The sequence below is a fragment of the Coloeus monedula genome (genome assembly GCF_965178545.1).
Source record: "Coloeus monedula genome assembly, chromosome: 1".
Lineage (NCBI taxonomy): Eukaryota > Metazoa > Chordata > Aves > Passeriformes > Corvidae > Coloeus > Coloeus monedula.
Window position 1 is genome coordinate 1,187,781 of NC_138781.1, and position 25,222 is coordinate 1,213,002.

Here is a 25,222-nt window from a genome sequence, read left to right on the forward strand (position 1 = left end):
AAAGGAAAGGAAAGGAAAGGAAAGGAAAGGAAAGGAAAGGAAAGGAAAGGAAAGGAAAGGAAAGGAAAGGAAAGGAAAGGAAAGGAAAGGAAAGGAAAGGAAAGGAAAGGAAAGGAAAGGAAAGGAAAGGAAAGGAAAGGAAAGGAAAGGAAAGGAAAGGAAAGGAAAGGAAAGGAAAGGAAAGGAAAGGAAAGGAAAGGAAAGGAATTCCTTTTTTGTTCGGATCTGCTCTCCCTGCTGATTTTCCTTTCCGGTTATTCCCTGGCACATTCCGGGACAGTTTGTGTATCCATGGAATCTGACCGTTTGTGTTCCCTTGTCCCTCCTCTGTGGGAATGACCTGACCTGCTCAGTTGTTCCCATCTGGTTTTATCCCAGAATTCCGATGTTCCACTGATCTTTCTTCCATTAAACTTGGATTTTCCATGTTTTAACAATCCCTCCTGCTCCTGGACTGCTGCATATCCAGGTTCTTTGGCATTCCCTAAAAAACCATACCAGCTCCTGGCCTCTCCTTTTTCCATAGGATTTTTCCATAGCCCCAGAGGATTTTTTTTTCCATTCTTTTTCAATTATTATTCCCCAGAAACAGAGCTCTCTGAATCCGTGGGATTTTCCACACTTCTCAACTTTCCTTGGCCTCTGCTGAGGCTTTTCCCAGGATTTCTTTCCCTTTTCCCCTTCCCTCCCACGGACCCAGAAACAATGAGGAAACAAAGACACGGAAAATCCCATTTTTTACTGCAAAAACTCCAGGACCAAGATGTGTTTATTAGAAGAACTTCCAATTTTCCTTTGGGCTTCGAAGACTTTTCCTTGTTTCCTAGGGAAAGGATTGGAATGGGAAGGAATCCTCACAGAGAAAAGATGGAGTTTAGCAAATTTTGCATTCATTTGGGATTTTTTCCTCTTAAATCCGTAATTTTCCATCCTCCAAAGCAGAGAAAAAAGCGTCAGCGAGGTTTTGTTTGTTGCTGATTTCTGGGAATTCTACAGTTTTCCCCTAAGGATGAAGGATATTCCTTGAGTGCCTGGGATTTATATTGGTATCCCATAAACACAGGGAAAAGGTGGAGTTTGGGATGGAAGAAGGGATCAATCATTTTTTTTATAGATTGAATCATGAAAAAAATTCCTCCCTTTCCCTCAGTTTCATGTTCCTGTTTATATCCTGCATCCTAGAGAAATTCCCAGGGATTCATAGCTCACATTCCAGGTTTTTTCCATTGGATCTCCACAGGATCCACTCTTTCCCCACGGAGGAACAAGGCAAAACAAACAAAAATATCCAAAAAATAGGGATTTTGGTACATTTTGGAGCTCTGGAATGGGAATCTGGGCTGAAAAACGAGGAGAAATTCCAGCACATTGAAATCCAAGGCTGGCATCCGGAATTCCCGGCGCTTCCCTTGTCCTGAAAGATAAAGATACTATCAAGAATTAGAGGAAAAGAGAGGGAACAAACAATTCCACCAGGAATCGCCCTGAGCAATGAGAGCTGCCAAAACACAGGGAATCATCCCAATCCCACAATCCCGTGATGGACAAAAACATGGGAAGCAATCCGTAACACCTGGAGCCAATCCAGGTAAGAAAATTCCATCTAAAATAGTCCCAATTCCCTCAGGAAATCAGGGAAAAGGAAAGGCACAATTTTATCCTGATATTAAGATTCCGCTTTGCCTTCCCTCCATCCCATGGGAATGGCCAGGATGGAGCCGCTCCTGCATTTTTGGGCCCAGCTCCGGATTTCCCCGGAATTCAGATCCCGTGGCAAAGGACCTTTGCTCCTTCCAGGGCGGACATTCCATTTGTCTTTCCCTGAACATTCCAGCAGCCCCGCAGCAGGGGTGGAAGCGCCACCGCTGGATGACACCGTCGAGGCTCATTGGCAAATCCCAGGAATGTTGGTTTTCTGGGAATCACGAGCTCCCAGTTCCCTTTCCAAACCTATCGGAAGCAAAGACCCTCTGAGCTGCACTTCCCAATCCTGTTCCAGCTTCCCAGCTTCCCACCTTTCCATGCTCACTTGTCCTCTCCAGTGGCTGGCATTGGTTGAGGTGACTTTTCCCATTGGAATGGGAACTTCCCGTGGCAGTGGGTTGGGATAAGGACTGGAACAACAAGCAAGGATCGTGGATTGGGATTACACTGAGGCTCCCGATCTTTGCTATCAAAAACTGGCAGCCAGTTGGAAAAGTCCAAGTTTAAGGAAAGTTTTTTCCTTAAGGAGAAAAAAAATGGATTCTAATAGGGAAAAAAATGGAAAAAAAGGGAAAAAGCCCCAAACCAAATCCAGGGTTTTTTTTAGCTTGTTTGTATTTTGTTAAGTTATATCTCGGAACAGAATTCCCGAAAAACCTGGACGTGACTCCTACTTAACCCAGAAACAAAAGTCGCCACAGCACAACCAGGTCAGCTCCAAAACCAAACCAAAGCCAGGCCTAAAAATAAACCAGAGCCGAGGGAAAAGACTAAAAACAAACACAGGAAAACCAAAGCATCCAGAGCAAATCTGAGAGCAGCTTTTCCCAGGATATCAGAAGAGATGGATTGGCCAACTCCATCCCGAAGTGCTGAGTAGGGATAAAAACCAGGGAATGCCCGATAAGGGCAGCGGGCACCTTTTCCAGTAAACCAGGGAGAAACCGTGCCCAGGAAATGCTGGAAACAAAGCCCAGCTCCTCTGTGAGGCTGAGACAGAGACAGCCTCGGCAGTGCTGTGGTTTGGGTGTGTTGGACAAAGCCCGGCCTTCTCCAGGAAAACCAATCCATGGTCAGGAGACGGTGGCAGCCGGATTTATGGCAAACCCCTGATTGTCCTCCCAGTGCTGCATCATTCCTGATTCCTTCTTATCTCTTTTCCTTCTGGCTTTTTCCCCCTCTCTCGTCAGCTCAGTTGTATTTCCGTGCTTTTTTAGCAGTTTGGGAGCAGGGATTTGTAAATGCACGTGGAGAATATTTATCCCTGGAAGTTTCCAGTCAGTCCTAAAGGAATGAGGACTTGGAAATCCAGGAGGAAGCAGAGGAGACTCACCTGGGCTCAGTTAGCCATGATGTGCTTCACAAAAGCTGGAAAAAGAAGGAAAGAAGGATCAGTTTTCCTGTGGAAAACATAATTAACCCTCCGTGGATGGGGTTTATCCGAAGAATTCTAGACTCTGTATTGGGCTAAAATTGGGAAAAGTTGGTCCAGATTTCCCATGGATTTAAACTTTTCTGGGAATATCTCAAGAAAGCCTTCAGGGGTCTCACCCACCTTCGTAGTTGATGCAGCCGTTGGCATCTTCCTGCCCAGCCATCAATTTATCCACTTCCTCCTCAGTCAGCCTCTCCCCTGCATGGAAAACAAAATCCCTGCATCAAAATCCTGGATTTAGGAATTTAGGAAGCTCCTAAAGAGCACAAATGGGAGTGAGAGAGAAGAGGGGGAGGTTTTCTCCTGGGGGGGATTTGGGGTGCCAACCATGGGGAAAACTCCTTTTGGACTTGCAAACTTGATCCAAATTCCAAACTTGATCCAAATCTGGATCCAAATTTGAGAGCAAATTTGATCCAAAATCCAGAAAGACAGGAAAAATACAGAAACCCTCCAGGTATTATGGGTACAACTCATTTTCCTAAGGATAAGCTCAGTCTAAGTGCCAGATCCTGAAGGTTTGGGTCAGTTTTAATCAAGTCCTGACTAAAAAACTCCCAGCGAAAATTCAGTTCCCCTCTGAGTTGGAGGTTCCGGAAGATTCCAAGGTCAAATTTGGGATCTTTGAAATGAATCAGTGCTGGATTTAATTAAATTGCATTTTATTATTTCAATAGTTGGTGCCTATTGACTTGTAAGGCTTCGCTTTGGTGAAGCAGAACGGAGACAAACCAAGGGAATAGCTGGGATTGGAAATGTTGGGATGATTTATGGTGATGGAAATTTAATATTTGCTGGAGAAATCAAACACGCGAGGAAGGAGGGAGGGAGAGGAGAAGGGAGGCATGGAAGTGCAGGAAAAACAGGGACAAACCAAGGGAATAGTTGGGATTGGCAATGTTGGCATGATTTTATGGTGATGGGAACGAGATATTTAGAGGAGAAATAAAACAAGAAGGGAAAAGAAGGAGGGAGAGAGAAAGAGAAGGATGGAAATTCCCAAGGGAAGGTTTTCCTCACCCAGCGTGGCCAGGACGTGGCGGAGCTCGGCTCCCATGACCGTCCCGTTCCCCTCCTTGTCGAACACCCGGAGCCCTTCCACGAAATCCTCGTAGGTTCCGGTGTCCTTGGTCTTGGAGATGTGCTGGAGCATGGGCAGGAAGGTCTCAAAGTCGATCATCTTGGAGTTCATCTCTGGAAAACACGGGGGAATGGAAGCTTGGGGGGATTCTGGGAGAGTTGGGAATAACCGTGGGACATCCACCACGAGGGAAGGGCTGTGGTGATGAATCCCAGGTAAAGGGAGAGAAGAGCATGGAAATGGAAGCTTGGGTGGATTCTGGGAGAGTTGGGAATTAACCGTGGGATATCCGCAATGAGGGCAGAAATGTGGTCAGGGATATTGGATAAAAGGGAGAGAAGAGCATGGAAATGAAAGATTTGTTGGATTCTGGGAGAGGTGGGAATTAACCATGGAATATCCAGTGTGAGGGCAGAAATGTGGGAATAAATGCTGGATAAAAGGGAGAGAAGAGCATGGAAATACGGAATGCAGCAGGATGTCGCTGCAGTCGTTACAGGCCTTCCCACCCATCTGTGTCCTTACATCCAGGTTATCCCTTTGTTTCTCTGGATGTGTTGGAAATATCTGTGTTTTTAGGAAAAACACGTGAATTCCTCCATAAAAGCAATTTTAAAAGGCAAAAATGCATCCTTTTAAAGCACATTGATGCCCAGGGCCATGAAATTAATTAATTCCCCTCAATCCAGGATGATTTTCTTCACTACCAGACCAATTTTTCCTCCTTTTCTGCTGGAGATTTCGGAAGCTGCTCCATATCCTGAGTTGCTCCTCAATTAGAAGACGGAGACCTCACCTACTCCAGGAATAATTCTGGGAGTGTCCTTTCCCAAAACACAAGGAGGAGGCCACCAACCTTCAGGTTTGGGTCTGCCGAGCAATTTCATGACCTCGGCCTGGGTCGGGTTCTGCCCCAGAGCTCTCAGGACGTCTCCGCACTGGGCGTAGGTGATTTTCATCTCCGACTTGGGGGTCCGGTCGAAGAGGGAAAACGCTTCCTTAAATTCTGGAAGGGGAAAAAAGTCAGGAGAAATTCGTTCCATGCGCGCTCAGATGAAGATAAACCTCAGCCTTTCCCTCGCTAACTCTGCCTGACCCTTTCATTTTGTGGTTTGGGAAACATTCGGGTGAGCTTTGTTATCTCTGATGTTTGTGTTCCTCCTTCCCTGCGTTTTCTGGTTCCACTGGGGGATGGAATCGGAGAGGTCAAATGCTTCTCCCATGGTATTTCCGTCTCACTGAACATCGGGAAGTGTGGAAAACAGGAGAAATGGTTGGCCCTGGGAGCTTTCCAGCTCCTCCGGAGCACTCAGGAAGGTCCAGGATTCAACAGCAGCTCTGCTCATGGGAAAACCGGATCTTGGATTAAGCATTGGATACTTCGAGAGCACAGACCCAGCCCCTGGAGCTCCAGGAGCACCTCTATGAGCTGGAAATGAGCCAGGAAAAACTACTGGGATTATCACCTAACAAGCAGTTTATTGTGGGGGAGGGTGAAGGTGTATGGAAAACCTTATCCCAGAATCCCAGAACGGGTCAGGCTGGAAGGGACCACAGTGGGCACCTGGTGCCACCTCCCTGCTCCAGCAGGGCCATCCCAGAGCTCAGGGCACGGGATTGCATCCTGACAGCTCTGGAATATCCCCGTGAGGAGACCCCACAGCCCCTCTGGTCTCTGCTCGGGGCCGGGCCCTGCCCAGGGCAGCAGTTCTGCCTCCTGTGCAGGTGGAACTCCCTGCGATCAGGCCCTGCCCGTGGCTCTGGTGCCGCTGCTGGGCCCCGGAGCAGAGCCCGGGCCCTGCCCTGAGCCCTCCCTGCAGCCAGGGACACCCAGGGCTGAGGGCCCCTCTCAGCTGGGGCTCCTCTCGAGGCTGAGCAGCCCCGGCTCCCTCAGCCTGTGCTGGGCACGGAGCTGCTCCAGGCCCTTCCTCAGCTGCGCAGCCTCCGCCGGCCCCGCTCCAGGAGCTCCCTGTCCCTGCTGGGCTGAGGAGCCAGAGCTGGACACAGCACTCCAGAGGTGCCTCCAGGGCAGGATCCGGAGTACAGGGTTTGCTGTTCCCTCAGGAGCTGCGAACAGGCCGGATCATTCCCTCCAGAGGTTTCCCAGCTCCCTAAATTGAGTCCCTCACTACTGGGAGCAGCAGGATCCTGCTAAGAGCATTCCCACGGGAGAAGTTCTCCTTTCCACCCCTAATTTCACGGGGATGTGGTGCATGGGGACATTGGATGGTGTCGGACTTGGCAGTGCTGGGGTAAGGGTTGGGCTCAATGGTCTAAAAGACCTTTTCCAAATGGAATGATCCTGTGATTTTAATGGAGTCAGTGCAGGATCCAGCACAGACTCCCCCAGCCACTCCAGTTCCTCGGGCTCTCCTTTCCCTGCTGGAATTGCAGAGTCAGAGGAGCATCCCAGGGAACAAGAGCCAGTCACAATCTGTTATCCTTTACTGTTATCCTTTAACTTCATCCTTTATCCTTTAACTTCATCCTTTATCCTTTAATTTTATCCTTTATCCTTGAACTTTATCCTTAATCCTTTAACTTCAGTGTTATCCTTGACTTCCCAGTGCACCATCCACAACTGATCACAGAAATCCCTTTGGCTTTAAATCCCCGAATCCCTGGATCTGCCCCTTGTCCTGCTGTTACTTTTCCACCCATATTTCTCTCCCACTTTTCCAAACTCTGGGAGATTATCCTCTTTTTCTGTAATCCCGACTCGTTCAACCATTCAGCCACGCACTCTGCACCTCAGGTTTTCTGCATCTTCCCCAATTCCTCCTCTTCATTCCACCTCCCTCTTTTTCCCTTTCTTTTCCTTTGCTTCTTTCCCTCTGTCCTTCCTTCTTTGAGTTTTGCTGGATTTTCCTCTCCTCCTTTCTCCCTCCCTTCCCATTTTGATCATTCCACTCCAATTTTCCTTATTTCCTTCTTTATCCAACACTTCCAAACAACGCTGAACCTTCTCATTTGGGACTAATTAACATTCCCTTGTTTTCTTCTTTCCACTCTCCTCTTTCCTCCTCTCCCTGCCTCTCTCTCCTGGATTTTCCCTCCTGTCCCTGGGCAGAGCCCCGATCCCTTTCCGGCCCCTCATTCCAGCAGAGGGCAATCGTGGATTTTCCTGGGCTCTTTGCTGGCAGTGGAAGGGGGCAGAGACCCCTTCCCAGCCCCTTTCCTGGGGCTCTCACAGCCGAGGTGGATGAGGAACAATGGGAAATATTCCCACCTCCCTGAGCTCCTCATCCATCGCCCCTCTCCTGCTCCCTGGGACCAAGTGCTGAGCACCGTCTCCTGAACATTCCCCATCCAGCAGAGTTCCTGACAGCTCAGATTTCCAAAGGTGTTTTTTTTTCTCCCTTCTATTTTAGTCTTTTCATTTGCATTTGCTGACTCCATGCAATTCCCATCCAAGCACCAAAACCACCTCGGTGCCCTTTGCCCCCGCTCTGGCCAGGAACCCTCTGGCAGGAGCAAGGGATATTTTCAGATTCCTAATTACTGTCTCTCTGCCCACCTGGAACAGCTCCTATTCCCCCTTTTCCAGCAATTTTGGGAGCTGAGGAGGCCCAGCTCCAGGATTATAAATAGACTTTGCCACAAGGGATGGGTTTCACTCGTGGCCGAGGAGCAGGACACGTAGACATGGGGGTGCTCCACAAAGCTGCACCACAAACCGTCCGTTCTTCTCCTGGAGCGACATTCTGGGGACCAACACACCCAGGAATCCTTTCAGGGAATCCTTTGCTCCACACAATCTTTTCCTTAGCCAAAAGAAGGAATTTGGGGCGTTTTAAAAGCCCTCAGGGTGCTGTGGCTTCTGTTTCTCCTCCAGCACCTCAATCCAGAACCAGCTGCCAGAACCCCAGCCCCTGGCCATAGACCAGGAATATCCAACCCAGAGGGTGGAATTCCTGCTGCCTTGGGATCAGCTGACAAATTGGGAAGCATCCAATCTTCCTGAGCCCCCTGGATCCTCCTCGGCTCAGCAGGGAGAGCCCAAGGCAGGTGACAATTAAACATCTCTCTGACGGATTGATTTTTCCCTGTTCTAATTAACCCCTTCCCTTAATCCCAGCTTTTAGAGGCTCTCCCAAGGGTTTAAAGGCCGAAGCCAAATCCTGCCAGATGTTTGATTCCATCCATCAATTATCCCATAAAAGCCAGGCTGATTTTTGAGGAAAAAGGGGACAGCTGCAGTCCCAGTGTTCCCAGGACTTCAGGCCGGAGGGTTTGGGATCAGTTTCTTGGGCTGGGACAAAGGGTTTGGAAATTAATGCTGATGTTTGGCTTTGAAAGGATAAAGAAATTCCATGCCTGGCATTATTTGCTGGATTTGGGAGAGCTGGAACACATCAAATTCTGATGGAAGGCAGGAAAAAGTTCTCTGAAGCAGAGCTGGGGGATTTTCCTTTGAAAAGATTGGTATTTGTGTTTTTTCCTACAGAAAACCCTTTATTTGGGCTGTTTTGGGGGTGTAACTCCTGAAAATGGGACATGAATTCCCTGCTTTTCTTTAGGAGGGAAGGATTTGGTGGAGGAGCGAAGGAAAAGCCAGGAATTAAAGCTCAGCCTTCCCAAATTGTTCCAATGTCCCAGCCCTGCTCATCCCAGAATCTCCCAGGGATGGATTTACTAAACCCAGAAGAGAAAAGTCTTCCTCACCTTCGATCTGGTCAGGGCTGAACTCCACCTGGGAGAGACAAAAACAAGATAAGAGAACTGAATCAGATAAGAAGAAATTGGTTTCGTCTCAGTTTTACGATCCAGGGGGGCTCGGAGGTCCATGGAACATTCCCCTCCCACTGTCCCAGGTTTCTCCAAGCCCCGTCCAACCTGCTCTTGGCCACTTGGTCACAGGGGAGGCTCAGGTTGGATACTGGGAAAAAAAATCTTCCCAGAAAAGGCTCTCCAGGCCTGGTCCAGCTGCCCAGGGCAGAGGTGGAGGCCCCATTCCTGGCGGGATTTAAGATCCATGTGGATGTGGCACCTGGGGACCATCCAATGATGGCCTTGGCAGTGCTGGATTTGTTGTTGGATTTGAAGATCTTCGAGGACTTTTCCATCCTAATTGAGTCCGTGGCTCTACGTTCCCCTTTTCCTTGGAAGGACACTAAGATTGCTTCCCTTGGGATTTCATCTGGCACTTCCGAAGAATCCCTTTTTCCCTGGCAGTTTTTCCATTGGGAACAGAGGTTTTAAAGCCAGGACATTCCCATCCAAGCATCCCTCTCCCCAAGGCTCCCAGCAGTGGGGGAGGGTTTGGTTCAAAATCCATATCCAGACAGAGCAATTCCCGTTTTTGTCCTGCCCTGACGTGCGGACAACGCTACACATTCCGTGAGGATATCAGACATCCAAACCAAACCTTTCCGTGAGGGTTATTCCAGCTTTCCTCACCTCCAGCAGTCCTGGCTTTAGGGAATCATCACCTGATGGCATCAGCTGGATCCTGATGCCGCTGGATTCTTTGCCTCGTTTTGTCCCGGAGGCTCCGCGAGGGATGAACTCCCCCCCTTGGCCTTGCTGGCGTCATTCACAGCTTCCAATCCCCTGGAATTTTTATCAATCCCAATAAACCCCATCACTCCACACTAAGCCAGGCATGGCTAAGCCTGACATCAGCCCTATTAATAAATCCGTTGTCACCCAGCAGTCAGGAGCTGAGCGGGGGGAAAGGATTGAGACAACGGAGCCCTTCCAGGAGAGGAACAACATTCCCGGTTTTTCCCAGGACACTGAGGAATCCGGGGATGAACAGCAGGATTTTCACTTGGCCGTGGCGGGGATAGTTTGGGAGGAAGAGGAGGTTGGATTTTTGGGGTTTTTATGGATTTATTTTGTTGGGTTTGGGGTTTTTTTTGGGGGGGGGGATTGTCTGGTCGGGTTTTCCTGTTGTTGTTGTTTTGGGCTTTTTTATTGTTCCCTTGGGACACGGATTCCAGAGGCAGAAATGCAGGAGCTGGAAAGCGGCCAGGAAAACCATCAAGATGAGGGTGGTGGGGTTGAGGTTACGTTTGGATTTCACCCTCACGTGGGGATTTTTCTTCCACTAAAACCTTTTAAATCCTATGAATACACAACATTCCCATCACCCCCTCCCCCATTGCTTTCCAGAGTAATTATGACGGATATAAACTCTTCCAGTGGCCTGGGATGAACATCGATCCTGTCTCCAACAGCTCCAGCCCTCCGAAGGAAAGGGGAGTAAAACCAGAAATCAACCCTTAATTCCAGCCTGAATTCCAGAGAGAAATATTTCAGGATTAGGAAAATGAAGCAAATCTTTGTCAAGGTCAGGCCGAGGTTGCTGCTGCATAAAACCCCCCCAAATGATTCCTTATTTTCTGTCTGCTCTTAAAATTCCAGAGGGCAGGGATGGATGGGAGATGGGGAATTGGGAATTGCTGGCTGGGAGGGTAGGGAAGGGCTGGGCTGGAATTGCCAGAGCAGCTGTGGCTGCCCCTGGATCCCTGGCAGTGCCCAAGGCCAGGCTGGACATTGGGGCTGGGAGCAGCCTGGCACAGTGGGAGGTGTCCCTGACCATGGCAGGGGGAGGGAATGGGATGATCCTTAAGATCCTTTCCAACCCAAACCATTCCTACATTTTATACCTGCAGGTTCACTTTGCCCTTTGCAGGAGGTTTTTCCAAGCACATGGAATTCTGAGCACCCTCAGGCTCAACCAGAGCCCTGCAAGGAGGTTCCCATCCCATCCCATCCCATCCCATCCCATCCCATCCCATCCCATCCCATCCCATCCCATCCCATCCCTTCCCCCTTTCCCATAAAACCTCCTGGGATTGCAGGAGCAGTGGGCTTTTCCCTGCGGTTTTCCAAGAGCCTGTACATGGATAATTCCCTCTTTTGGATGGGGAATGTGTTGCCAGAACTTTGTGGAGCGCAAAGGGAAATTCCAGAGCTTCAGCAGCAGAAGGACGCCGGCACTTTGGAGAACTGGGAGAGCTTCTGGAAGCAGCACCAGGTCGCTCCAAGCCCCATCCAAGCTGGACTTGGACACTTCCAGGGATGAGGCAGCCACAATTCCATCCATCTCTCCCAAGAAATACCCCCAAAATAATCCACTTATCCCAAGAAAACCTTCCTTCCCTTCTCCCAGCCCCATGTGCAGCACATCTGCCCCTGGCACATCCGGCAAACCCAGCAGGATTCACCGTTCCTGGTGCTGCATCATTCCTGCCTTCCCTGACTGCTCCCACCACGGATGCTTTTCCGCCTTTCCATGCAGGAAAAGGGAAGAAGCTTTTCCTTTCCAGTATCCCTGCAGGGATTTCCAGGGCCAGCAGATTCCACACGGCCTCGAGATCCCAGCGCTCCCCAAAAATGACTCCTGGCTGCTTTTTCCCCAGGGAAGTGTGGGAAATGTGATCACGGATGACTCCCTATGGAAAACTGTGGCTCTTCCAGCTCCTCACAGATTCCCGGATTTTTTAATCCCTGGAGCAATGTCACCTCATCCAACTTTAGCCACTGCGATGTTGGCACCCAAATTCCCGAATTCCCAGCTCATCTCCCTTTATCCCAGCTCAGCATCTCCTAAGGGTGACTCAGTCCACCCAGATAGAGGAGTTTGGCACCATCCCAAGGGATGAACTTCCAGAGATTTCCTCCCTTTTCATTATTGATGATTTAAACCCGGGGATCCGTTTTCCCATGGTTAAAGCTCCAGGAGCCATTCCCACTTTCTGTGTCCTTAGAAACCATAAATGTATCCCGTTTTTCAGATTATTTTTCGTGGAAGCAAAATATATTCCTGGGAAAATGAGCCTCCCTATTAAAGAGCTTCCAGGTGGGAAGGAATTAAATGTATGGAAAAGGCCATTTTTTGCTACAAAATCTTCTCAGGACGATTTGTTCCTCAGAATAAAAAGGTTCAGGGATCATTCTAGGAAAACACTTCCTTAAAAAAAGCACTTTCCAAGGAATGAGGCCAATTCTTGTGGAAAAAGTGGAAATAAATCCCCGAGAACCCCTTCTGGATGAGTTGCAAGCAACATCCAATCGCACCCGCTCTTGGAATTTTGGGAAATCTGGGGAAGTTCGAAAATTTCGGAGTGTTGGATCAAATCGGATGGGAACGTGCCTGTGAGAAGCACCAAAAATTTGGGATAAAAGCTTCAGATGGATCCCACACGATGGAGCCCCTGGGACTGGCATCCCAACAGAGGCAAAAACCAGACTGGGAGCATCCAAAGGGGAGGGAAAAAAAAAGGGAAAATCTGAAATAATTCCAGGTGCCACATAAGAGCCTGGGATCCTTCTCAGGACTGGAAGAGGCAGGAAAATTCCAACAAGGGGCACCTTTCCCTGCCACAGGAATATTTTCATTCTGAGGCTTTTTAGTGGTTGAAAAAAAGGTGTCAAATTTCCAAACACAAGCAATAAAATAGAATAAATAGAAATAACTGGAGGCATTCCCATGAAAAGACGGATTTGGAACGTTTTGTTTGGATGCAAGGTTGGTTTTCCACATTTTTTTTCTCCATAGAGTCTTTCCTTCGTGGAAATAAAAATGGATTTCATCTCGCAGTGCAGAACTTGGGATCTTTGGAGAATTCCAAAACGCATTAAAGCATTTTTCCAAACACTGGGAAGGAATTCTGGGCTCCAGCAGAGCCAGATGGATGGAATTTGCACAGACAAGGGCACTCCTGATCAAATTAAAGAATTCCCAGGAAAACTTCTCTAGGAAATAGCCCCTCCTCTTTCTATGAGCTTGGGAAAAAATGCCCCAGACTCCAACCCTGTGTTCCCCAATTTCCCTGCTCCAGTATTTTGGGAATGGGATATTCCCCGCAGACACGAAGGGATGTTCTCACAGCAGCGCTGGACTGGGATTTATTCATTATCTGGGAATTCCAGACAAATTTTTAGCGCCTTAAAAATGGGATAAGGACTCTATCATTTACATAATATTTATAATATGTATGACCCTCAGAATTCCAAATTGTGCCGGAGGGAAAAAGAAGAAATTCCATCAAAAATAAGAATTTTCCTGAATAATTGTGCAGGGTAATTATAAAACCGGCAGGAATTCATTTTTTTTCCGAGATAAAAATAAATTTGTGGAGCCTGGAATTGCTTCCATTTAAAAAGCAACATTTTTTGGAGTGATCTGGGATTTGGGGTTTTTTTAAGGACAACTCCTCCCTGCTGCTCTTGATGCCACAATATCCCAGAATCCCAGTGGAGCATTCCCACAAAGTCACGGTGTCCTGGCTGGAGCTTCCTGTGCCTCCAAGGGAAGTTATTCCCTTTGTCCCTGTCCTTTTCCAGAGCTGGAATGTTGAGCACAGAGCTGTTGGATCCCACCACAAACCTCTTTCCCAAGGTCATGGAATTGTTCTGGGAGCTGGGCACCAGCTCTGGAGTCGTTCCCTTCAAAACTTCCCCAGAACTGAATTCCTTGGGATTTGATTTCTTGCTGTGTTACCAATCATTGCTTTTTTCACCGATATTTAAAGATGTACAGGGATTTGGGGATTCAAGGCAGGAAAACGCCCTTCCAGCGCTTCCTTTGTCCCAAATCCTGAGCTGCAGGACTTGCTCCCGTGTGGAAGAGGAGAAGGATTTCAGCAACGAGGAGACAAAGCAACTTCTTCCCTTTCTCACATAATTCCCATGTTTTCCTGAGGGGAAAACTGCTTTTTGAGGATCCAGAGATGTCTATCAGTTGGGAATGTTCCCCTGGAGAAGGGAAGGACACAGGGAGAGCTCCGAGCCCCTTGCAGGGCCTAAAGGGGCTCCAGGAGAGCTGCAGAGGGACTGGGGACAAGGCCTGGAGGGACAGGACACAGGGAATGGCTTCCCAGTGCCAGAGGGCAGGGATGGATGGGAGATTGGGAATTGGGAATTGCTGGCTGGGAGGGTGGGGAGGGGCTGGGCTGGAATTGCCAGAGCAGCTGGGGCTGCCCCTGGATCCCTGGCAGTGCCCAAGGCCAGGCTGGACATTGGGGCTGGGAGCAGCCTGGGACAGTGGGAGGTGTCCCTGCCCATGGCAGGGGGGGTTTGGATGGGATTTAAGGTCTTTTCCAACCCAAACCATTCCAGGATTCTGTAATTCCCCAATTCTGTAATTCCCTGCTCTAAATTCCCGCTAAAAAAGAAACCTGTGACATCCTACAAAGCTCCTCCTGTTTTCCCCAAGGCAATGCACCTTTCCTAGAGGACAATTCCCAGAGGACAATTCCCAAAGGACAATGCCCCTTTCCTAGAGGACAATTCCCAGAGGACAATTCCCAAAGGACAATGCCTCTTTCCCAGAGGACAATTCCCAGAGGACAATTCCCAAAGGACAATGCCTCTTTCCCAGAGGACAATTCCCAGAGGACAATTCCCAAAGGACAATGCCTCTTTCCTAGAGGACAATTCCCAACGGACAACTCCTTGCATTGTTCATCCCTCATGGCACATTCGCTTTTCCGCACAAACCCAATTCCCAGCTAATTTTTGAGGATATCAATTCCCAGTTCCCAGCTCCTCCCGCAGCTCCAAGCCCGCCGCAGGATCCATCCACCTACTTTGACCGAAGCCGGGTTAAACTCCACTTCCTTCTTGGGCTCCGGTTCCGCCGGTTTAGGCGCCGGTTTGGGTTCTTCCTTCTTAGGCTCGGCCTTCTTAGGCTCGGGCTTCTTGGGAGCCATGGCTGATTTAGGAAGGAGAGAAGGAGAGGGATGGAAAGGCAGGGAAGGGGAGCTGCTGCCGGAACAATCCCGGCTCCGTGGGTTTTATCGCCTCTGGAAGTGCCCCTGTCCCTCCCAGCCCTGTCACGTGCCGCGCTCACAATGGGGCACGGCTAAAAAAGGACAAGACTGGCCCCGGCTATTTTGGATCCTGCTTGGATCCTGCCCTTGGATCCGGCATTGTTCCCAATTAACACTTCCATGGAAAGAGGTTTTGGGGGGTTTAGGCTGAGCCTGGCGCCGGCTCAAACATTTTTGCTGTGCGGGGACAAGGGGGAGGTTGGGTACGATCCAGGTGCTCCGATGGGTTTGATCCTCGCCAGGGCCATCCCGAGTGACATTCCCAGCTCCGGAGTGACATTCCCAGCTCTTTCCCAGGCTGGATGGCCTCCCTGGCCTTTGTCATGCAGAGATAAGCCCAGGTTTATATTTAGAGCTGAGGACGGGGCTTTACGGGAGCTCGAGCATCCACACGTCAGCTGGCACAGGGAGAATTCCTGTCTCGGATCACACACTGCCCTTTTCCTGGGAAGGGGCCCAGGAACCAGGATTGCTTTGAGGAAAAGGCATCCAGGAGCAGGGAAAACGCAGCCACGCAGGGAAGGGGCGGCGCTGGAAGTGCATCCTCAGGGCTGATATTTTCCAGGCCTTTTTAGGGACTCGAGTGCCAAATTCCTGTGGCAAGGACTGAGATAAGAGCGTCCATTTGAGGCTTCCCTAATCCCAGACTTACTTGGATTGGATCACACCTCCCTCCCAAAGTAAAATGCAGGGAATAATTCCTGGATTTATGTCATTTTCCCAGGATATTTTCCATTTCCAGGTCATTTTTCCATGCCAGGAGGACCATTTGTCATAGGGGCACTGGAACATTCCTTGGATTACTTTTATTATCCCAAAAACCACCATTCCCTGGGAAAAAGCAACCTGCCACTAAATCACAGTGTGGGTGGAGGGGGATCCAGGCTGGAATTCCAATAAATATTGCTTGGATGATAAATCTCTTGGGGTTCCTTTTGACGTCATCCTGGATATCCACAATCCAAATCCCTTTAATCCGCTTTTCCTGGCTCTGCTCCCAGCTGGATCCCCCCTCTTCCCGGGTTTCCTTCTGATGGCAAAGCCCCACAGGAAAGGTTTTCCTGCAGGTTTCTGTTTCCCGTTTTCCCATTTTCTGTCCCAACAGGAATTCAGACAGGAAAGCTCCTGGTGGTTCTGCTGATCAGAGGGATCCCTGCAAGCCGGAGATTTTCCTGGGAAGAAACAGAACCACGGGATCACTGAATTCACGGAATGGTTTGGCTTGGAAGGGACCTGGAGGATCATCTTATCCCATGCCAATGGACACCTCCCATGAGACCAGGGAATTCCAGCCTGGCCTGGAAAACTCCCAGAGATTGGGGAAAATATCAGAAATAACAGAAAAATTCCTTGTTTTCATGTCCTGGGAAAGTTTTCCCTCATTAATTCCTGCATTGAAATGAGTCGTGCCTGGAGAACTGGGGGAGCTTTTACAGATCCCAAGAAACCCCAGGGATTTGTGTCACCACATTCACCTGAAACTCCTCAATCCACACCTCTGGAATCAGCACAGATGCAGGGAATTCAGGATTCTGTTCATTTAGAGCAGCAAAATTCCAGTGAAAATTAATTTGGGATCTGGGATCAGCTGCAGCCACAGGGACAGAGCTGGAGCAGGCCCCACCCCGGGTGGTTTTCCACATTTAAAAAGCCACCAGGTCGCATTCCTGAATGGAAAACAGCCCTGGAAAATACCAGGCCATTAAGATGCCGGCAGGATCTCAGCAGCAGCTTGGGATCGTCACCTGCACCTCTGCCAGATAAGAAGAGCCCAGAAAAACCGGGAGAGACGGAGCCCCTTCTCTCCCGAATCCCACAAATCAGATCCCCTTCTCTCCCAAATCCCATAAATCAAATCCCCTTCACTCCCGAATCCCATAAATCAAATCCCCTTCACTCCCGAATCCCATAAATCAGCCATGCTTGGGTATTGGGGGGGGTTGGTTTGGGAATTTTTCCCCCTTAACTTTTTCCCTACTCAAAAGAAATAAAAGGGAAGATGGTCCAGGAAAAGGGCTGGGAATCACCCTAGTCAGATTTTCAGGCAAAGTTCCGGATTATCCAGGATTGTATCCATGTAATTTTTTATGTTTATAATAAAGAATATTTGGAAAAATCCTTTGCATGTCCGTAAACATCAAAACAATTCCCATATCCTGACATTTTATGGGAAGTAATTTCTGCTCGGATTGGAGAATTCTGGCACAAAAATCCCGGTTAAATCCTTTGGGATTTGATTCAGCCTCCTGCTGCCGGTTCCTCTTCCAAACCCAGGGCAATTCCATGGATTTCCGGGCAGTTCATTGGTGAGGATCTGAACCCATCAGGTGGATTTCACATGGAACAGTGGGAGGGCAGGGATGGACGGGATTTGGGAAGAAATCCTTCCCTGGGAGGGTGCCGAGGCCCTGGCACAGATTTCCCAGAGAAGCTGTGGCTGCCCCTGGATCCCTGGAAGTGCCCAAGTCCTTGGAGCCCACGGATTGGAAGTGGATGGTCTGATGATCCTTTCCAAGCCAAACCATTCCAGGATTCCGAGATTCCTTCATTTCATCTTTATGTCAACACCCAAAATCCACCCAAACTGGGGAAGCACCAGAGGGATTTTTAATCCCTGCAGGCATTGAGCCCCTGCTTGGAGCAATTCCATGGATTCCAGATATTCCAATGCCCTGCAAATCCTTCTGCAAACAGCCACATCTTTCCCTAAATCCCTCATCCATCTTTCCCAGGAGGCTCCCTGGAATCCCAGCAGCTCCCAAAAAACCCCAAACTTGCCCCAGAATCCCTTTTACTATGTGGCAAGGGGTGGAGATTCCTCCTCAACTTTTCTGTGCCAAGAAGTTATTCCAGAATCCCACAGGAGAAGTTGGGAATTGTCTGAAATTCCTCAGGGCAGGATAAGTTTCCCCAGGACTCAGTGAGACATTTCCCACAAAACCCCAAAATAAACCCAAAACCAACCGTATTTAAGGACCAGAAAACGAGGATTGAAGAGAAAAACAAAACATTCCAGCCAAAATCTGGATCGTTGAAATTTGGGAATGCTGCCATGGTAAGTCAGGCTGGCACATGGAATGGAATGCTGGGATGTCCGCTGGAATCAGGGAACAGCCCGGGTTGGAAGGGACCTCAAAATATCGGGAGCCACATTGCATGGAAAAGGGACCTGGATGAGATTATCTCCCACTTTTTCCTCCTTTTCCTGCATTTTGCCACATTCCCCCTCAGGTAAAGGAGACTGGAGCGGGAATGTGAACCCCCTTTTCCCAAGGAAAACGGCGACTTGGGAGAAGCGGCCGATTTCCATGGAATATTGTTGTGGGCTATTAAAATCCAATTGTTTGGGACAAAAATGAATCAGTTTCCGGGTGTTTGACTTCTCCCCCTCTGGAATATTTGGGGGTTTCTGTTCAAAATTAAAAAATCAAATTAATTTGGGATTTTGAACTCCAATTCTCACTCCCAAAACATCCCTGGAAGTTCTCCAGGCGTCTTTAAAGCAGAGCTCGACACGTCAGAGACGTTCCCATTCCAACCCAAAGTCGTCGTGCAACTTTTCCCACTAAGGAATTGTGCCCTTGGAACTGGGAGATGGCCACAGCTGGAGGCCTTCCCCACAGGGTATAAAAAAAGCGTTTTTAGAAGATTTGCGACCTGAAAATGAGGATTTTTCAGGCTTCTTGGAGCCCAGATGTTCTTGACAGATGTTGGATGAGGAAAACCAGCTCCAAACCACATCTGCTCCTCACCCGGCTAAAAACAGAAACTCCAGGCTTTCCAAAAGGCTTTGGCATTTCCAAGATCACTCTGGAAGAAGAATCCAAAATACCCTAAAAATAAAAGGAAAATAATTTAAAGAAAAAATAAATGAAAAGGAGGAAAACCAGATGGAGCATTCAGAAGAAATCTCAATTTTTCTCCCGATTTTTTGCCAGATCTTCCTGGTTTTTCCATCCAACACCGGAGTGGTTAAAGCAGGATAAGAAGGGAAGGGAGAAGGGAAGGTGTTGGATCCACATGGAAAAAGGGATGAGGGGGGACAATGAGAGGGGCTTGGTCTCCTGAGGAGCTGCAGGGAGGCCCAGAAATGAAGGGAAAACCGGGAATTTCCACCAGGATGAAAATTGCTGCTCCCGAATTCCATGGGGTGTTTGACCAACGTTCTCCCTGCTCCCTATGGGAATTCCAGCTCCCAAAAGAGGCAGCTCCTGCCTTTGGCCCAGCTCTTCAGCTGCTCTGCATCGGCCTCTTCCAAAGCTCCGAGGGGAAAACGCTGCTTTATCCCGGCCGTGGGTGTGGAGCAGGATCGGAGATCGTCTGCCACAATCCATCCCTTCCTTCCCGACTTTTGGCATCGGGACAGCACATATTGGCTCCTCACTGGGACAACAAAAGGAGGATTAAAGATGAGACTCCCAATTACCTTTTCCATGGAAAATGTAACGTTAAAGACGCCAAGGAGCAAAGTCCAAGGATTCCCTCTCCGTGCTCCTCCCCACGGAGGGATTGAATGGAAAATGAGCTTCTAATGGATCCTGGGATGTGGAGGCACCATGGGACAAGGAGCAGAAGGGAACTGCTTTTGGCATTCTACTGCTGCAAAGCCAGGAAAAAATTCCAAAAGCCTGGAAAAAAAAAAATCAATGGGATCCTTCAGGGGTTTTGGGGAAGGGAAAAGGATAAATTAAATAATGAAAAGGATGAATTAAATAGTTAAAAGGATGAATTAACAATTATTTTTGCAGACTTCATGATAACCTATTTCTTTCAAGTCCGGACTTTTATTCTCTTCGGAAAATTATCCAGGTCCTCCTGGAAATGTTGGGAGACAGGGATGGCTCTGGATGTCAGAGCCACTGGAACTGGGGCTCCGGAGAGGTTGTGGTCTCCTCATCCCTGGAAATGCTGGATGGAGTTTGGAGCAACCTGGATGGTTTCAAGGGACCTTGAGGATGATCCCATTCCCAGCCCTGCCGTGGCAGGGACGCCTCCCGCTATCCCAGGCTGCTCCAACCCCCAGTGTCCAACCTGGAACATTTCCAGGGATGGGGCAGCCTGGAGCTCAATTCCTGCTTGGATTTGAGCACTAAAAACCCACCAAACCTCCGGATCCAGCCCTGCTCCTCTTTTTTCTCCTCCTGCTTTTGTCACCAGAGATATTTGAATTCCAGCCATATCCAGAAACTTGGATCACTTTGCAGTGATGATCCCAGGAATTTGCACCTTGCCATCATTTTTTATTGTGCTTTGAATCCTGGGATTTCCTTGAGGTCGCAGCAGGAACCGCAATTCCAGTTATTCCAGTTATTCCAATTCCAATTATTACAGTTAGACACGGGGGGGAAAAAAGGAATTTTAAAACTTTGGGAAACATAGGAATAAAACATCAAAGTGAAGCCGAAATATAAGTGGGAAGAGGTGGGAAAGGGAATGGGGAAAACCCTGCAGGAATGTCCTAAATGTCCTCAATTCCCTTGGTGTTGATGCCTTTCCCTGTTTTAACAAGGAGAGGGGAGATCCAAAGGGAGCACGGAGCCTTTTTTTGGGATGCCACAGGTGGAACATCGGTGTCACTTCCCAAAATACTCCCTTGCCTTTTTCCTGGAGTGGAATCTGGGCTCTGCTTGTGACGCTCCCGCCCTTCCCTGTGGGGCTGTAACCCAATCTGAGCCGCCAGCTCAGGAACAATGGACACGCAGGAATGCCAGGAATGTCCTGGGATCAAGGACTGAGGGCAGCGCTCCTGAAATCCTGGGAATGCTCCGCCCGGCTTGGCTGGAGAAGCCTGAGAGGTGTGAAAAGAGCAGAGCTCTGGGAGCAGGATCAGGGGTCAAAGGGAACATCCAAAGGTGTCCCTGGATCCATCGGGGACAGACACAGCTCAGCCTGAAAACCGGGAATGTGATCCCGTGTTCCCTCGGGAATTCACACCCGGCATTTGCCCCAGGCTGAACTTCACGTTTCTTTTCTTTCTCTGCCTCAGTTCCCTCCTTCTCCTGTTATTCCTTTATTTCCCTCATTTCTGAAGGATCTCGGGATCTTTTTGAAAAGGCCTTCACCAAATACGGCATTTTAGTCTTGACATCCCATTAAAATCCCATTGTCCCTCAAAATCCATCCTTTCCCCCTTTTTATATATATTTTCCCCCTCTCTTTCCCCTTTCTTCCAGGAGAGATTTCCCCCATCCAGACTCCAGGAGCTGGAATAAGACTTGGATATGTATCCAGGGATTAAAGCCTGCACGAGGTGTGTGGCGGCTCAGCTGATCCACCTTTAACATCCATGGAATTTCACTTGGGAAAAGAAAGGCAAAGATTTATGGGAGCTGGAAAGCTGCTCGTCATGAGCCAGCTCTGTTTGAGCAGGGTGAGCCGAGGGATGGAGCAGCTTTCCTGTGAGGAAAGGCTGGGAAAACTGGGAATGTTCCCCTGGAGAAGGGAAGGACACAGGGAGAGCTCAGAGCCCCTTGCAGGGCCCAAAGGGGCTCCAGGAGAGCTGCAGAGGGACTGGGGACAAGGGCTGGAGGGACAGGACACAGGGAATGGCTTCCCAGTGCCAGAGGGCAGCGATGGGTGGGAGATTGGGAATTGGGAATTGCTGGCTGGGAGGGTGGGGAGGGGCTGGGCTGGAATTGCCAGAGCAGCTGTGGCTGCCCCTGGATCCCTGGCAGTGCCCAAGGCCAGGCTGGACATTGGGGCTGGGACAGTGGGAGGTGTCCCTGCCCATGGAATGGGATGGAATTGGATGATTCTTAAGGTCTTTTCCAACCCAAGCCATGCTGGAATTCTCTGAGTCCGTTCTCCTTAATGTGCATCTTTCACCAGGGAAGCCGGTGAGGATCCCTGACCTCTCCAGGGAGAATTCAAACCTTCTCCTCTGGCCCAAGGACATCAGGGATAACGATGGATTCCCTTCACACGGAGAGCACCTCTCCACGACTCTTCCCTCATCCCCACAATCCATTGTTATTCCCAGATGTATGGGGTTCGTTGATTTGCCCGGCATCAATGATCCCTGGCGCTCTTTTCCAATGGATCTGCCAGTCCCGCCCCTCCGGCTTTGCCAAGGAAACCAAAACGCCGTCATTGGCAGAGTGTGGATGGCTGGGAAAGAGCATCAGAGCTTCCCTGGGCAGCTGTGCCGGGGCCTCACCACCCTTGGAGCAAGGAATTCCTTCCCAAAATCCATCGAAACCTGCTCTCCTTCAGTTTAAAGCCATTCCCATGTATCCCATCACTGCCTATCCTCATGAAAACTCCCTCTCCATGCTTCAGGGCACACAAAACTCTGTTCCCCGTGGTTGTGAGAAGAGCTTAACCTGCACTTCATCTTCCTGCCGAAATGTCTGGAAAAACTCCGTGCTCGGATGAATCCCAGGTGCTGGAATCTGTCCGATGCAAATCTTGGGCCTGCTGGGAAGCTTTAAGCCGAGTTTACGTAAGCCGCTGTCAGAAGAAGCAGGGATGTCATTATTCCTGCCTTGGGATTGGATGGTCGCTCCGGATGCTAAAATTCCCACTGGGAATCAGAACTAATCCCACAGCTGTGAAAATTTGGGGCTTTCCTTTCTGGTCTCAATCCCATAACAAATAAATCCCCACAGCCTCTGGTCAGTTTCTTGGGATTTCAGGCCCTTCCATTGGGTTTCCAGCCCTTTATCCAGCCCTTATTCCCATTACCTGATCCAAACCCTTGGTTGGAAATTCCTTACGGCCATAGGGATGAAACAGAAGGAAAAAAACCCCAAAAAGCACCAATCCCCAAATAAAGATCCCTAAATATAGTCGGGGCCAGCTGGGTTTGATTAGGATTGTCCCGAGGCAGCCATCCCAAAAGTAGTCGGAGCAGGGATTTCTGGCAGGAGCTGCGGAGCTGCCAAAATCTTTCCGGGTTTATTGTATCCCTGCTGTGGAATCCCATCCCTGTGGAACTCAAGGACCGAGCATTCCAGACGCTTTTCTCCGATGAGAGGCAGAGTTTGGGATGCAGTGGGAGCAATTCCTGTCATCTGATCCCAAGGATCTGGTGATCCTGAAGCCGAGCTGGGCTCGGGAATCAAGGTGACCTCATGGGAAGGAGTTTTCTGTGGAGAGGCTGCCGAGGACAATGAACCAATCCCGAGGTTATTCCAGGATTTTCCAGTTCCTGACCACCCAAGTCATGGTGCGGCGGGGCAGGGACTGGTACCAGGCAGGTCCAGGTTCCCCGGGAAGTTTTCATCCGTGGGATCCAGGTTTTCTCATGGAACAGCATTCCAGACTGGGACAACTCTGAATTCCACATTCCAAGCTCCACAAGCTGAGGGGCTGGGCCCAATGGGGCAGGGACTGGTACCAGTACACCCAGGGAGGCTGCCACTGGTCCAGGTTCCCCGGGATCCATGGGATCCAGGTTTTCTCACAGAACAGCATTCCAGACTGGGATAACGATTCATGAAATTAGGACTCTGCTTCCTGCAGGAGCAGAGAGGCCTGGAATGAACCTGGAGTAGGGATTTTTCCCTCATCCCTTGGAAAAGCAGAGGAGAAAGGAAAGGAGATCCAATCGGGGCCATCCAGGTGCATCAGGACCCACTTTTGTTCCCGGGATTAGGAATATTCCGGCTCAACTTCTTCCACCGCCAGGGAGAGACGGGAGATGGGGAATGATCTTCCATAACCTCCACCGGTGCATCTTGGAGTGCCTTGGAGCCATCCCAGCTCCACCCCGAGGTTGATTTGATTCATCCATGGGTTTTTTCCAGCTCTAGCTGGATGTGGTTTTCCCAGTGATTCCCAAACAGGCCAATCCAAGACCTGCTGAAGTCGGAATTTTCTCTGGGAATCAAGCCCAGAATGGGAATTGATGCTAAATTAGGTGACAGAGCTCTGCCTTTCTCACTGGGATTTGGGATATCTCCATATTCCAAGGGCTGCAGGTTCTGGCAGATCCCATTCCCCCATGGCCCTTCCTATGCTGGGAATGGTTCATCCCACAACTCAGCTCTTGGGTCCCATCACACAAACAGCCGGAAAATATCCCTGGAAATGGAGAGGAAGCACTGCAGAGTCACCCTGTCCTGGGACAGACCAGGACCTGGAATTCCTTCCCAGCCTCGTTCTTCCGGATAAAAGTGCATCCAGCTGTCTCTATTCCCAATTTGGAGCTGCTCTTCCCGCATCCCGGATGGGGTCATGTTGGCTTTCCTTATTCCAGGCAAAGCCGTCAAATTTCCCGGTAAAGGCCTGGTTATTCCATAGGATATTCCTGAAAAAACATCATCCTTTCAGCTCATGTTGGAATAGTCCAAGGCACAGAGAAACACACGGGATTGCACACGGAATTGCTGCTGCACCAGGCGTTTTCCACGCCCAGCAGAAATCCATCACTGGAACGTTATTCCAACAGCCCGGGAATGTTTGCAAACAAAAATCCCCCGGGATTCCTCTTTTCCATACCAGGAGAGCGCTTAGCATAGCAGGAATTCCCCAGAATCCCATGGAAGGAAATCCTAGCGGGGGGAAAAACGGAGGGGTGGGATAGGAAGCGGTTGGAGCTGGGCAATATCCCCACCTATTCCTCATTAAAACAGGAGGAAAAGAAACTTTCACGGCGTTTATCCCATTTCCCCCGACTGTTTCCTGCTCTCTTTTGCCCTCGATGTTGTTTTAGCGGATTTTGGGAATGAGGCTCTGCTGGGAGCTCCTGGATCCCGGGGAGTGTTTATGAAAAGGCAGTTAAATTCCATAAAACACATTATTCCCACTGCAGCCTGCCTGTGCCTAGAAAAACTCAGAAGCTCCTTCCAGGAGAGGAAAATGCAGGGATGGAAAAGTCCAGGCAGCTCCAGCAGGGCAAGGACAAAATTCCCAGCCCTGCTGTGACACCAGAGGGATGCAGGATGTGAGTGAAAATTGCTGGATTCTCCATTTTGTCCTGGAATCAGGGAATGGTTTGGGTGGGAAGGTTAAAAGCCAACTGGTTCCAACCATGGATCAGAAAATGGGACACCTCCCGCTATCCCAGGTTGCCCCCACCTGGCCTTGGGCACTGCCAGGGATCCAGGGGCAGCCACAGCTGCTCTGGCAATTCCAGCCCAGCCCCTCCCCACCCTCCCAGCCAGCAATTCCCAATTCCCAATCTCCCATCCATCGCTGCCCTCTGGCAGTGGGAAGCCATTCCCTGTGTCCTGTCCCTCCAGGCCTTGTCCCCAGTCCCTCTGCAGCTCTCCTGGA

General features: G+C 49.5%; 1 protein-coding gene across 1 annotated transcript; it reads right to left on the reverse strand.

The window, feature by feature from the left end:
* Positions 1 to 1,316: 1,316 nt before the first annotated feature.
* Positions 1,317 to 14,885, reverse strand: MYL3 (myosin light chain 3). The gene is made up of 7 exons (XM_082276735.1): positions 14,762 to 14,885; positions 8,886 to 8,913; positions 5,077 to 5,226; positions 4,160 to 4,333; positions 3,260 to 3,337; positions 3,038 to 3,072; positions 1,317 to 1,414 (listed from the first exon to the last, which is right to left on the reverse strand). The coding sequence occupies exons 1-6, from the start codon at positions 14,882 to 14,884 to the stop codon at positions 3,044 to 3,046; spliced, it is 582 nt and encodes a 193-aa protein (XP_082132861.1). The 5' UTR covers position 14,885; the 3' UTR covers positions 1,317 to 1,414; positions 3,038 to 3,043.
* Between the last annotated feature and the right edge of the window lie 10,337 nt (positions 14,886 to 25,222).

What these genes read in the sequence shown, in the direction of transcription:
- MYL3 (XM_082276735.1), bottom strand. Translation starts at nt 14,884, where the DNA reads ATGGCTCCCAAGAAGCCCGAGCCTAAGAAGGCCGAGCCTAAGAAGGAA. An exon ending in TTAACCCGGCTTCGGTCAAA is followed by an intron (nt 8,914 to 14,761) that starts GTAGGTGGATGG and finishes TGTCTCTCCCAG; the next exon opens with GTGGAGTTCAGCCCTGACCA. An exon ending in CAGCCCTGACCAGATCGAAG is followed by an intron (nt 5,227 to 8,885) that starts GTGAGGAAGACT and finishes TTCCCCTTCCAG; the next exon opens with AATTTAAGGAAGCGTTTTCC.